Source organism: Lampetra fluviatilis, chromosome 19 (assembly GCF_964198595.1).
Source record: "Lampetra fluviatilis chromosome 19, kcLamFluv1.1, whole genome shotgun sequence".
In the NCBI taxonomy this organism is placed as follows: domain Eukaryota; kingdom Metazoa; phylum Chordata; class Hyperoartia; order Petromyzontiformes; family Petromyzontidae; genus Lampetra; species Lampetra fluviatilis.
This window is the reverse complement of record NC_136293.1, coordinates 13,413,943-13,427,912: the sequence shown is the minus strand read 5'-3', so window position 1 is coordinate 13,427,912 and position 13,970 is coordinate 13,413,943. Positions and strand designations below refer to the sequence as shown.

The 13,970-nt window shown below is 53.7% G+C and overlaps 1 protein-coding gene across 4 annotated transcripts in view; it reads left to right on the top strand.

The window, feature by feature from the left end:
• LOC144937706 (protocadherin Fat 1-like) overlaps positions 1-13,970 on the top strand; it is a 231,791-nt gene that overhangs the window by 181,856 nt on the left and 35,965 nt on the right. For all 4 annotated transcript variants that reach the window (XM_078865142.1, XM_078865139.1, XM_078865140.1 and 1 more), the window contains exons 11-15: positions 176-3,865; positions 4,786-5,175; positions 9,611-9,807; positions 12,432-12,585; positions 13,610-13,843. In XM_078865142.1, coding sequence (XP_078721268.1) covers positions 176-3,865; positions 4,786-5,175; positions 9,611-9,807; positions 12,432-12,585; positions 13,610-13,843 — 4,665 coding nt within the window. The remainder of the gene's footprint in view (positions 1-175; positions 3,866-4,785; positions 5,176-9,610; positions 9,808-12,431; positions 12,586-13,609; positions 13,844-13,970) is intronic.

The following is a 13,970-nucleotide window of genomic DNA, read 5'->3' as shown; positions in this document are numbered from 1 at the left end:
AATTCCATTTGGTCTACAAATTCACTCGTTTAGTCACTAAAAAAACCCGTCAATAAGTAAAAATGTATCTAAACGCAGTGAGGAACAAAATAAGTCAGTATTATTTACGCGTGCTACTTTAAAACGTTCGCGGTGGTCTTTTCTCGCCCCGCGCGCCCCGCGCGTCGTCTGACAGGAAACGTGGGGAATTCGTTCACCATCCACCCCACGATGGGCATCCTCTCCGTGGCCAAGGAGCTGGACAGGGCCGTGGTGGAGGCCTACGAGCTGGCGCTGAGGGCGGTGGACAGGGGGGAGCCGCCCCGCAGCGCCACCGCCGCCGTCCGCGTGCTCGTCACCGTCGCGGACAACGCCCCGCCGAAATTCGCCTCCAAAGACTACTCGGCGGAGGTCAGCGAAGGGGCCAGGCCCGGGAGCTTCGTGCTCATGGTGACGGCCTCCAGTCGCTCGACGGTCAATTACGAAATAAGGGACGGGAATTTCGAGGATACCTTTTACGTGAATCCGACCTCCGGGGTCATCACCACCAAAGAGCTCCTGGACTATGAACGGAAGCCGTCGTACCAACTGACAATACAGGCCACAAACATGGTGGGGCTCTCGACCAATGCGTCCGTGTCGATCCACCTGAGCGACGAGAACGACAATGCGCCCGTGTTCGATTGCCCGCAGTACCGCGGGGTCGTCAGCGAGGAGGCGCAGGCACACACCGTGGTGCTCAACGGCAAGAACGTCCCCCTCGTTATCCGCGCCACCGACCTGGACAGTGAACAGAACTCGCTGCTCGTCTATCAGATCGTCGAGCACGAAGCCCAGACGTACTTTTCCATCGATTCCAGCACGGGGGCCATCAAGATGATCAAGGTGCTCGATCACGAAAAGACGCCCGAGTTCCACTTCCAGGTGCGCGTGTCGGACAGCGGCAGCCCGAAGCTTTCCGCCGAAACGCCCGCCAACGTGACCATCACGGTGCTGGACGCCAACGACTCTCCGCCAATATTCTCGAGGGCCGTGTACGAGACGGTGCTGCTCACGCCGACCTACAGCGGCGTCCGCCTGCTGAGCATGTCGGCCACCGACCCGGACACCGACACCTCGCTGACCTTCAGCATCTCGACTGGAAACGTCGGAGACAAGTTCGCCATCAATGCTCGGACCGGCGACATCTCGGTACAGAATGCCACTCACCTTCGGAGCCGATACGAGCTCGCGGTCAAGGTGTTCGACGGGAAATTTGTGAGCACAGCACAGGTGAAGGTTTCGGTTCGGGAGATATCCACCGGCGAACTCCGGGTTCCGCAGACGTACTCCGCGAGCGTTCCGGAGAACAGCACGGAGGTCGTCGTCCTGGCCGTGATCGCGGCCGTGGGCAGCGGCGTGAACGAGCCGCTGACCTACAGCGTGCTCAACCCGAGCGGGATGTTCGAGATCAAGCCGACCGCGGGGATCCTGCAAACGACGGGCGTTCCGTTTGACAGGGAGAAGCAGGAGCGCTACGAAGTGTTGGTGGAGGTGAGGAGCGACGCCCGGGCGCGGCCGAACATCGCGCACGCCGTGGTCACGGTCCGCGTGGAGGACGTCAACGACAATGCCCCGATCTTCGTCAACCTGCCGTACTACGCCGTCGTGGAGGTGGACGCGGCGCCGGGAAGCGTCGTGTACACGATCGCGGCCGTCGACAGGGACGTCGGCCGGAACGGCGAGGTGAGCTACTCGCTGAAGGAGGAGCACGAGTACTTTGACGTCGAGGCACGCAGCGGCGACGTCTCGCTGAGGAGGAGTTTCACCGCGGACATGTCGAGCAAGGACTTCACCGTGAACGTGGTGGCGAAGGACTCTGGGGTGCCTCCATTATCGTCCGAAGTCAGCCTCCCGGTGACCGTTATTAACAAGGCTATGCCCATATTTGAAAGGCCGTTCTACAGTAAGTCGGTACCCGAGAACATTAAGCCGCACACGCCAATTCTTAACCTTCAGGCGAAGAGTCCAGAGGGCCTGCCTCTCATTTTCAGCATCACGGACGGTGACCCCTTCAACCAGTTCTCGATCGACTTCAACACGGGCGTCGTGAATGTCATCGGCTCGCTGGACCACGAGACGCAGACGACCTTCAAGCTGACGGTGCGAGCCACGGACTCGGTGACGGGCTCGCACGCCGAGGTGAACCTGGACATCCTCGTTCAGGACGTCAACGACAACCCTCCGCTCTTCTCTCAGAGCGCCTACGCCACCACGCTGTCTGAAGCGGCGCTCATCGGGATCTCCGTCCTTCAGGTGAGCGCCACCGACGCCGACATCGGCTCCAACAAGGCGCTCTACTACCAAATTATCAACAACGGGAAGAACAGCAGCGAGTGCTTTTACATCGACTCCAGCAGCGGGCTTATTTTGACCTCCAGATTCCTGGATTACGAGCAAAACCAGGTCCATAATTTCTTGGTGAGGGCGTCGGATAGTGGCATGCCCTTCCTTACCAGCGACGTTCCGGTGACGATCACCGTCACCGACATAAACGACAACCCTCCCGTGTTCAACCAACTGCTGTACGAAGCGTTTGTGAGCGAGCTTGCTCCGCGCGGCCACTTCGTCACCAGGGTGCAGGCTTCTGACGCCGACGCGTCAGACACCGACAAGCTTGAGTACAGCATCCTCTCTGGCAACGACCACATGAACTTCGTGGTCGACAGCAAGTCCGGCATAATCTCCATCTCCAACCTACGCAAACAAACGCTGGCTCCGCAGTACCGCCTCAACATCTCCGTGTCGGACGGGGTGTTCACGAGCACGGCCCAGGTGCACGTGAACATCCAGAGCGCAAATCTGCACAGCCCCATCTTCGGCCAAAATGAGTACGTGAAGGAGATCCCGGAGAATTCCGAGGTAGGCACCCTGCTCACCTTGGTGCAGGCCACCGACAAGGACTGGGGCCCGCTGGGGCACGTGTCGTACTCCATCGTGAATCAGTTTGCGGGTGACAGGTTTACCATCGACGAGAACGGGCAGATTTTCACGAGCGAGCCCCTCGACAGAGAAGAGCCGCTGGAAAGAGTCTTCGACATTAACATCATGGCCAAGGACGGGGGAGGCAGGGTGGGCTTCACCACGGTGAAAGTCATCGCCACCGACGAGAACGACAACAAGCCCACGTTTGTCACCAACGAGTATTTTGGGAACGTCCTTGCGAGCGCGGACAAGGGGACCGCGATCCTGCAGGTCTTAGCCACGGACCCGGACGAGGGAAGCAACGCAGATCTCGTCTACACGCTCTACAAAGGGGAGTCGGACTCCGCGGAGGACGTCCTGGAAGTGCAGCCCCTGACGGGACACATCGTCACCAAGGAGAGCCTCGTTGGCCTGGAAGGGTCGCGGATGTCGTTCTTCATCAAAGCGGAGGACAAGGGGCCAGAGAGGAAGCACTCCGTCGTTCCCGTCTCCATCTCCGTGCTGCCCGCCGACGCGGAGCTGCCGGCCTTCACGGAGGCGGCCTACGCGCTGACGGTCGCCGAGGACGCGGAGGTGGGCAGCGAGATCGGCGCGGCGAGGCTCGCGGGCAACGACAGCGCCACCTACGCCGCGGTCCCCGGCGGCGGCGGAGCGGAGAACAACGCGGACGACACGTTCGTGGTGCTGAGCCAGACCGGGCGGCTGAAGGTGGCCAAGGCCCTCGACCACGAGACAGTGAGGAGCTACCGGTTCGGGGTCAAAGCCACGTACCGGCGGGACGAAGTGGACGTGGTCGCGCAGGTGCTGGTGACGGTGCACGTCGGGGACGTGAACGACAACCGGCCTGTGTTCGAGTCGAGCGTCTACGAGGGCGTGGTGATGGAGAACCTCCCTGCCGGGGTGCCGGTCGTGCAAGTGAGAGGTAATGGATCTGCGCACAGCCATGCTCGCTTCACACCGCTGCCTTTTGCCAATCGCCAAATGTGCGTGCGTATGTTGCACTTCTATCGCACCATATACGTAGTCGACCGTGTTAATTGGAGGTGCGTGGGAATGACAACCAACTAAACTCAAAAAGCAGTTGTCAAAAAATTTGTTTTCAATCTAGATTCAAAAGGGCATAGCTCCAGTGGCTTCCAAATATCGGAAGTAAGAGCGTTCAAGACTGCCGCAGAAATCGCATCTTCTGCGGCAGTGTTGCAGCAAATCGAAGTAGCTGGGGAAAACCCACACTTACATGACAATCGCGTGAAACAAGATCACGCAGATAGCTCTCAAGTGTACTTGGTCCACTGGTAGGGTTGCTGTCTCTCGGAGATTTCATGGGAGGAAGTGATGTAATATTGGTCAACTGACTAAATTCGGGACTTTTAATGTCCCGGGAAGACTTACAGCTTGTCCAGAATGGCTACCTCATTCACAAGAAGATCCTGGAAATGCCAGGACAGGTGGCACAACCCTCTGCCGGCGACAGGTTGGGCATTCCACGCACGTTCCCTCGTACGCGACGCTCGCACGCACCGTCCACAGTGCTGCCTCCCACACGCTGCACCGTCCGCCCGCACGCACGCACACACGTACGCACACACGCACGCACACACACGCACGCACACACGCACACACGCACACACGCACACACGCACGCACACACACGCACGCACACACGCACAAACGCACGCACACACGCACACACACACACACGCACGCACACATGCACGCACACACGCACGCACAGACGCACACATGCACACACGCACGCACGCACCTCCAAGCACGCATTCCGCAGTTGGCGCCATTCGCCCTCCCGACTCGCCGTTCCCGCCGCTCCGTTTTGACTTCCAGCGACGGACCGGGACGGCGGCGCTAACGGGCAGCTGGCGTACAGCCTGGCGGAGGAGGCCGTCGTCGAGGGCGGCGCGGCTCGGGACCTCTTCTCGGTGGACGCCGAGAGCGGCTGGGTGCGCACGCTGCGCCCGCTGGACCGCGAGGCCCGGGCCGGGCACGAGCTGGTGGTCGTGGCGACCGACCTGGGCGACCCGGCGCGGCTGTCGGCCACGGCGAGCGTGCGCGTCGCCGTGGCCGACGCCAACGACTGCCCGCCGCGGTTCTCGCGCGACACGTATGCCGGCGACGTGCCGGAGGACTCAGCGCCCGGCCAGGTGGTGGCCGTCGTCGGGGCGGACGACGCGGACGCCACGCCGGACAACGGGCAGCTGACGTACTACCTGACAGGTGCCCCCCCCCCCCCCCGCGCATCGCGGCGGACGCTCTGCCGGGCCACCTATTGCACGTCCTGCGCGAGCCGCGGACGGTGGCGATTGGCGTCGAATTGTTGACGTGTTTCTTCGTGCGTTTGTTTACGCGGTTTCACTGGGTGTGTCACGCTGTGAACGTTTTAGGTTTCAAGTGTTTGCGTGCGCGTCGTTGCGTGTTGTTATCGTTTCCTTATTCTGGGAATTTAATATGAACAATGTTGTGGCGTCATCGCCAAAAGGGCTGCCATTTTCAAATTATTTTAAAGAGTGAAAATTGCCTGCATTGAGTGATTTTAAAACACAAGTCTTCGAATTTGAAGAACGGGCATAACCATCCAGTTGCATTGTCCAGCATGTATGTCCTACAAATCAAATTTACCTGCTGCTTGCAATGTTAGCAAATGACAAAAAACACATTAATTATTGAATATCATGGGTTATAATCTGCACTCAAGCTGGTGATTGTATTGAACATCAATTTCATATGTTTTAGATTTTCAGAATTACATTTTAAAGCATTTATTGCCCACAACACATTCCTGCGGAGGGAGCTGGTAGGAACGTTGGGTTGCTCGGTCAATGGCCAGGGTCAACGGCGGCGTGGTGTATTCCGCAAATATGCCCGACTCTGAGGGCTGGCACAAGCCGGCGTGAGTTGGTTAAACCTTGAGTTTTATAAGGGCACCACGGGGTGACCAGCCCCTCCCCACCCAGCCCCACCCCTCCCACCCCCACCCAGCTCCTCCCCACCCAGCCCCTCCCCACCCTCCCCTCCCCACCCAGCCCCACCCTCCCCACCCAGCCCCTCCCCACCCTCCCCACCCAGCCCCACCCTCCCCACCCAGCCCCTCCCCACCCTCCCCTCCCCACCCAGCCCTTCCCTCCCCACCCAGCCCCTCCCTGCACGACGGACACAATAATCCCTTGTGGGCTGGTGTAACCAGGAGGTTCCTACCAGTATTGAGCTCGTTCAGTTAAATGTCAAAGACAAATTATGTAATCAGGAAGTTCGCTCACCGGCTGTGAGTGTTTTTTAATGTAACGTCTACAAATACAATGTTGTGTTTAATGGTTCGGCAGACAGCTGTAGATATAATCGGATCTATTTTTGACGATCTTTGTCTCTGAGGATTCAACATTACTGCCACTTTGCACGCAAGGTGGAGAAATCCGAAACATATTTACTTGCACTGCTTGCTTATTGTAGGCAGTTAAATGAGGCAGTTATAATTTTTTATCCCAAAAATATTATTTCAAATGTAGTTATTGTCTAGGAGCTCATGCAAATGATGTTTGATTGCATGAGTAAGTGCATTTTACAGGACAATTTTCATCTACACGTGGTTTATCTGCCACTTATGCTAATCAGTCAAAATAATTGTTCCTGCTGCTTTTGAAAGTGTCCCAGGGAGAGAAATTAGGTGCTTTCTATTCTTAATTCGCAGATACAATACACTTTAAATGTTACTCAGAGGAAATACTGCAGGTGGCTCTGAAAAGTGGCTTTTTTGTTAAAAAGGGCTTGATTTATTTACGTGCAAGTGATTGGGAAATTAAGTTGCGTACCACTGGTGGCGACTCTGTCAAACATTCCCGTGACCTTCCCACATTCTCGGACAGTTATTGGGGTGCAAAGTGAGCAGCCGCTGTTTGTGAGAAATGGGTTAAAGTTTTCCCACGAATCCTGTTAATCTTGTCAATATGAGGACAAGTAACTTGGGACAGCCTGTAAAGGATGGATGACTTCTCTATGAGTGGTATGAATAACACATCCATTGATCCTTACAAAATATTATAAATGACCGGAGTTCGCGTGATGGTCGATCTTTCCAGACTGTGAACCCTGGCTCATAAACGTAGTCGAAACCCAGGCTGATCTTCTGAACTTGATGTGTTTAATGAGCTTGGCCTTCACCAAAACGGAGTGGTGACAGATCCATTGCAGTGAGAGAGGGATAAGGCATGCTGACAACTCTTAAGTAACATTTAAAGTGCAATCCCCAGCCAGTCCACAGTGTGGTGCTGTTGAACTTACATCTGAGATGTGATATCTCATCAAGATAGTCGTGTACTCCTGTTCTACTGTATGCTTTCAAAGTAAATAATTAAATTTTTTAGTTAGTTGAATTGTTTTCAAAGGTGATGGGCGGATTTTTTCGACTTAAAGTTAATGCTCACAGTAGTAGCTAATTTTTGACGTGAAAATTTTGGCTGAAGGTTGTTTCATATGTTTTCATGAAATGCATTTTTAATCTTGATTTGAAGCTTTCGTGACTGCAGGAATCCATACTCTTTGGTTCTTTCGGTAAAGTCACGTAGGTAGAAAAAAATCATAGATCACGACGTTTCGATCGCCACACATTTTTGTCATGTTTTTCCACAACCATAAATCCAAATGTGCTATCGGCGTCGTGTCACGAGACCAAGGACCCATTCGTATTTCTCGCAGAGCGGTCCAACTCGTGGTGTTAAAGATGACGGTCCACAGAAGCCGATGTCACAGAGCTCCCTTTGCGATCCCTTCAAGTGATCTCCGGTCAACACAGTCGAGGGCCACCACTCCCCCACCCCCTCTGCGTACGAGAGGAACGTTCCTCGCAAGAGAGACAAACCGTTATTTACTTCTCAACGCTAGAACGTTTGGCCAAATTAAGTGCAGAAGTGAATATTCATGAAATGAGCGGTCAATGACGACTTGGCTGAGCCCATCAACTCACCACACTTGGGAATCCCCCCGTTTAATCACAGATGGCTGCCTCAATTTCAACCAAAGATCTCAGCAATGCCAGCTCTACGCTCTGACCTCGGAGGTCACCTGCCTTACCTCAGAATTCCAAACAAAATTCATGTCCACGCTTTACCATCGCCGATTTTATATTGTTCCACTCATGCAGTACAGCTCAGACGGAGTCCCTCGCAGCATTAATCTATTTCATTGTGAGGTGCCTCCATCCATATTCAGGGATATTTTCCCCTTTTGATGCCGGCTCTGCTGATTCCACGCGACACATTCACACTGCAGAAGTGAGAGAGCGGAAAATGAAAGTCCAACACCGAATGAAGGGTAGGGACAGTAAAGCTCGTACTCGATGCACACGCAGCCAATCTTTATCACTTGGTTCATGCCTTTTGAACGACACATATTTTTCATTTGAAAAAATATTTCGTAAGGACAGCCAGGCGTCCTGATGAGAACCATTGAGTGGAGATGAATATGCACACTTAACAGTTAAATTGTCAAACCCCAAAGGCAGTCTCATCTCCAACGCAGTGTCCTCGCCTTGTTATTCCAACTCTCAGGAGGACGCTATGGCCTGACTGAGTCTTGAACGTTTTCTGCCACGTCTTTGAAAAGTCTCGGCGGGGTGACCGTGCTGAGTGTTTTTTGTCTGCGCGCTGCGAGGTGACGGCGACGGAACGCTCAGCAGGATTTGTGGGCTTCCATCACCTTGATTTTTGTCAGCTGTTGTGTGCCTCGACTGGGAGCCGAGGGTCAGCGTCAAGGACAAGAAGCCGTAAATTGTTTTGGACAAAATTGTGACCCGTGGAACCTGCGTCCGTTGGCTTTACAGGGAACCGCACACTGTACTTTGTTTACTCCATGAGGATTTTTAGCAAAAAAAGTCAAATGCACACCAGCTCAGTGTATTGGACGCATTTATGAATGCATTAATCAGTGGATTTCCACAGATGATAACGGTTATAGAGATTCGAATGACGGTGTCACTGCTGCGGTAAACAACGGAATTTCTCTGGGATAATGAGAGTGGATCTTGTTTAATTGACCTTCAACCGGCCTCAAGTGGGGTGTCCTGAATGCACTCGCTTATTTCAAACCAAATTAAACGGGTTTCTTTCTCCTTGAGGGAACTTAGATGCACGGTCACTGTTCTGTTTCTTTGTAAAATAAAGTTTATATATTTAAAAAATGTATGCTACCATCACCAGCTGCTCGCTAAGCACCATGGAGGTGGTGGTTAGAGAGAAACTCACATTCAAAAGATTTTGAGATTCAGAATTCAAATCCCAGGAGAACTGAAGCGAAAATGAGCAATAATGATGAGTGCTATGGTGGCCTCAAAAAGTGGCTCAGATTTTCCCCGATAATTGAAATAATTCCCGATGAACATGTATCCCAATTTTACAGGAAATTGAAAACTCGCCGTGTTAAAGCCTTGTAAAAATCTTCACTTTTTATACGTTCCAGTGGGAAACCAACATTATTGTTCGTTGGAAATTTTGATACGATTCTAACTTCCCGCGTGCAGCGCTCTGTTCAATCGTGCTCCTCTATTCCCTCGGCGCTTCGGGGCGTGCGTCGTCGTCCTCGTTGCGAGGCGCGATACGGAGAAATACGGCGGCGGCGATGTCGGAGTGTGACAGAGACGGCGTGCGTCCGTGTCGCACCGCAGGTGGCGACCCGCTCGGCCAGTTCGCCATCGGCTACATTCAGGGCGAGTGGAAGCTGCACCTGAAGCAGCCGGTCGACCGGGAGGAGAGGGACCGCTACCAGATCGAAGTGACGGCCACGGACGGGGCGTTTGTGAGCAAGGCCGTCGTGGACGTCGCCGTGCTGGACGCCAACGACAACAGCCCCGTGTGCGACAAGGTACGGGGGGGAGGGCGGTCCCGAGAACCGCGCCCTTCTCTCGTGGGACCTGCACGCCCGTGTCGTCCGTGGCCATCACTTTGTGCGTTTAGTTTGTTGTCCTTCCCCCCCCCGCACCTCCGATTGGCGCGGTTGGCTACGTATGGTGCGGAGGAAGTTCGACGCGCGTGCGTGCGGTGTCTTGGTATGCGCGCAGTTGAAATAATTCGGCATTTGAAAAAAATGCAGCTCAGCTCTGTCCACCCAGAGATATAGATTAGTACGCTACCGTTAGTTTATCGGCAGGTCATGTGTGGTGGGGTGAAGTGTGGCTGCTCGTTCCTCTTGCAATACATGTGGCCTGTGAGGAGGAGGAGTAGGCAAAATATTATCTAGAGGGGTTCAGTGGTGTGAAATAAGACACGTCGCAACAACCTTAGCCTACGCAGAAGTCAAGCACAGAGAGATTGGCGGATTAAACTACTGAAGCAAGTAGCTTCACTTGAACTCTCACTTGGGCTTTTACATTTTCAACACTATTGAAAATATTTAGATGCCAAAATAGGTTGGTGAGTAAATTGCATCTACATAAGGTAAACATCGGTCCCCTGCATAGTGCTCTCTCAGCTCAAGTTTGCTGACAATTTAAACCTTTTAGATGATTTGTTAAAGCTGTAGGTTCCCACACGTACCCCCCACCTGAAGCTGTTTCTTGACTCGACCTATATAGCGTAGGCAGGTGAAGAGATCGTGTGGTCATCAATAGCCACTCAGTGTACATCAAACCTGCTGCCCCGGAACTGAAAGTTAAATATATTATCTTCTTCACAAAGAACATATGAACACATTTGCCATCGTCTTCAGCAGTAAGTTGTCTTTTTGAAATATTAGCCGAGAGGCAACTCCCTCAGCTCAGCAGAGGGGGGTTATCTGAGCAAAGAAACACAAAAGGGATTGTGCTGAGCGGGCGATGTTGTTCGCACGAACGAGTCTTTCGTCCGACAATTTATTTAGCGTGGCTTCATTTCAGTGCTGAGAATCGACAGTGGATATTGTTGGGTTTTTTTTGAAGCCTGAATCCAAAAGCAATTCCAGGTGAGGAATATTGACTGGTAAAATCATTCGCCAAGATCCCTTGCCCAAATGCCTCTGCATGTGCCGACACTCGCGTAAGCCATCGTCGGCCGGGATGCAGGTGATTGATTTTTTACTATTTTTTTTTACTCTCCCGCTAATTTGTTTTGTTTTCATTCGCCAAATGAAGCCCAAAAACCGTCGCGGTGTTTGGCTGCCCTTTAAATGCTCTCCTCTGTCCCCAGGCTTTAAGCGGTGAAACCTGCGCAGCACCCAACTGGCGAGCTTTTGATTCCCCCATCCCCCCCACTATGTCGAAGTAAACTTGAGTGGCATTTTTGAATGCGGTGGCCAATATTGCAATATGGAAGTAGTTGTTATCCTGTCAGTTAAAATGACGTTAGCTTGGGTGTATGCAAGTGTAGTGGATTCAACTGAGTCGCAGACGTACTCTTTGGAGGCAACACATTTATGGATACCAACACAAAGGGGTAACTGTCCCAGGTCCACGTGTTGGTGATTCTTCTCTGACGTAGAACGTAGATCCCTCTGGGGACCCAGTTTATATGCTCCCTGGTCGTGGCTGGCTCCGCCCTTGGTCACGACCACCTTCTCAAATCCTCTAGCAGGATCTCGCCCCGACACGTGACCACCCCTAGCCCCCACTTGGGGCCCCTGTGTAGACTTGACCCGTCACGTGCCTTTCAGGGTCAACCAGAGTGCCATGGCCTACATTAACCCCATTCATGGCCGGCACCCTCACACGCCCTCCTATAGGGGTCGGCACTGCACGCTGAGCGTGGTGTCACTTAGCGCTCACCGAGCCCCTCTAGGGCTGGTACTACACCCACATGTACGGGGTGTCTGCGATGTCACGACACAAGTGAAAACGCCAATTATGCAGGGCTAAAACGCGCGCGCACGTAAATACGTAATGTATTCTCCCGAAGCAGTCTTTGTACACGTGGACTTTCCCTGCTATATATATTATTAAATACTATAGTCATTCATTAATATTAACCCATTATTGTGATTCAGTGGATGATGAAGGTTCTTTAGAGTAATGGCACGGGATCTGTTCATCCTCAAAGCGGCATAGAATGGTCTCCACCTGCTTCATCAGGTGGCAGGGCTCTTTGTGAACCGGTGCTCACTGAGCCAAGAGATTACTCGGCCACGCCAGCCATGTGGCCTGGTGCAGGTCATTGCGCGTGAGCACCCGCCCCGGCCATACGTATGTGCGTGCGTGCGTGTGTGCGTACGTGCGTGTGTGCGTACGTGCGTGTGTGTGTGCGTGCGTGCGTGTGTGCGTACGTGCGTGCGTGCGTGTGTGCATGCGTGTGTGCGTGTGTGCGTGCGTGTGTGCGTGCGTGCGTGCGTGTGTGCGTGCGTGTGTGCGTGTGTGCGTGCGTGCGTGCGTGCGTGCGTGCGTGCGCGTGTGCGTGCGTGTGTGCGTGCGTGCGTGCGTGTGTGCGTGCGTGTGTGCGTGCGTGCGTGCATACGTGTGTGCGTACGTGCGTGCGCTAACAATTACTGCCGTCTCTCCTGTGCACTGCCCCCCTCCCCCCCAGCTGCTCTACGCCGTGGCCGTGGCGGAGGACGTCGCTCCGGGGATCTTCCTGCTGCTCGTCTCCGCCCGGGATGCCGACGTCGGTGCCAACGCCGCCATCCAGTACACGCTGCACGGGCCCGGAGCAGAGCACTTCCGCATGGATTCCGCCACGGGTAACGCACGCAGCCGTCGACGACAGTTTGCTGTGCGTGCACGTGTACGCGTTCGTGCGTGCGTCTTTCCTCGACTGATTCATTTTATTGCTGTTGCCATTTTGGTGGCCCAGACTGTCCTCGTCTCTGGAGCTCTCACCTGGTTAAACAAAATAAACTCAAAGCGGCCGATCGGTAAAATGAAACAGCTGTCATCCAGCACTTTCAGCGACACTTTGGTTAAGTGCGGCTAGGCCCGTGTGACCCACCTCTAATTAGCACGGTTGGCTAAGTACGTTGTGAAAGAAGGTCAACATGCACACACCTGAGCATGGATCTACACGTTCCTCTATCTGACAAGGGAACGTAGAATTGCAGTGCAACAATGGATTTTGTTGTATCATCCTTATCTACCCACAATACACCTCTACAGCCTGTAATACTGCCACACGGTCATCCCTCCAAGCACTCTTCAGGCTCGGTTCAGCTTAGCTTCTAAGATCTGATGGCATTGGGCACATGGCTGGGTGATTTTGTGGTAGGCTTGTTGCCATCATCGATGCCAAGTATGTATTTGGCAACAACCATTCGCGGTACAGCATTGTAATGTAAAAGTCACATAGAAGGGAAATAATAAAATAAGAAAACATCTAAATATAAAATTCTCACGACGTTTCGACTGCCACTTTTTTCAAATTTTCTTGCTATGGATTTCACACCTGATGATGATTGCTTGTGTTGCAGTCGAAACGTCGTGAGAATTGTATTGGTTTTTTTCCCTTCTACGTGACTTTACCGGAAGAACCAATAATATGAATCCCTGCACTCACGAAAGCTTTAAATCAAAACATAACTGAACTATTTTAATTTTACCAGGTAAGGCCCACTGAGCTAGATCGCTCTTTCCAGAAGCGGCCTGATCACAGGGAGAACACGCAAACTCCAAATATACAGCAGGCATCAGGTTCGGGATTAAACCCACGACCCCCTGCCTACCATGCGAGGTAGTTAACATCTCGCGACGTGTCAACCGTGTGTCGTTTAGGGGAGCTCTTCACCCTGGCGCCGCTGGACCGCGAGGCCATCCCGGCCTACGCGCTGAGCGTGCGCGCCACCGACGGGGGCGGCCGCTCCTGCCAGGCGGAGATCCTCGTGAGCCTGGAGGACGTCAACGACAACGCGCCGCAGTTCCCCGCGTCGCACTACGCCGTGTCCGTGTACGAGAGCACGGCCGTGGAGACGCTGCTCACGCGCGTGCAGGCCACCGACTCCGACCTGGGTACGTGCCGCCACCGCCGCGGCCTCGACGCTCGGCGGGCGACGCCGTCGTCCGCGTGCGTGTGTGTGTGCGTACATGTGTGCGTGCGTGTGTGTTTGTGGTGTCTTTTTTGCACGCGTGCGCAATT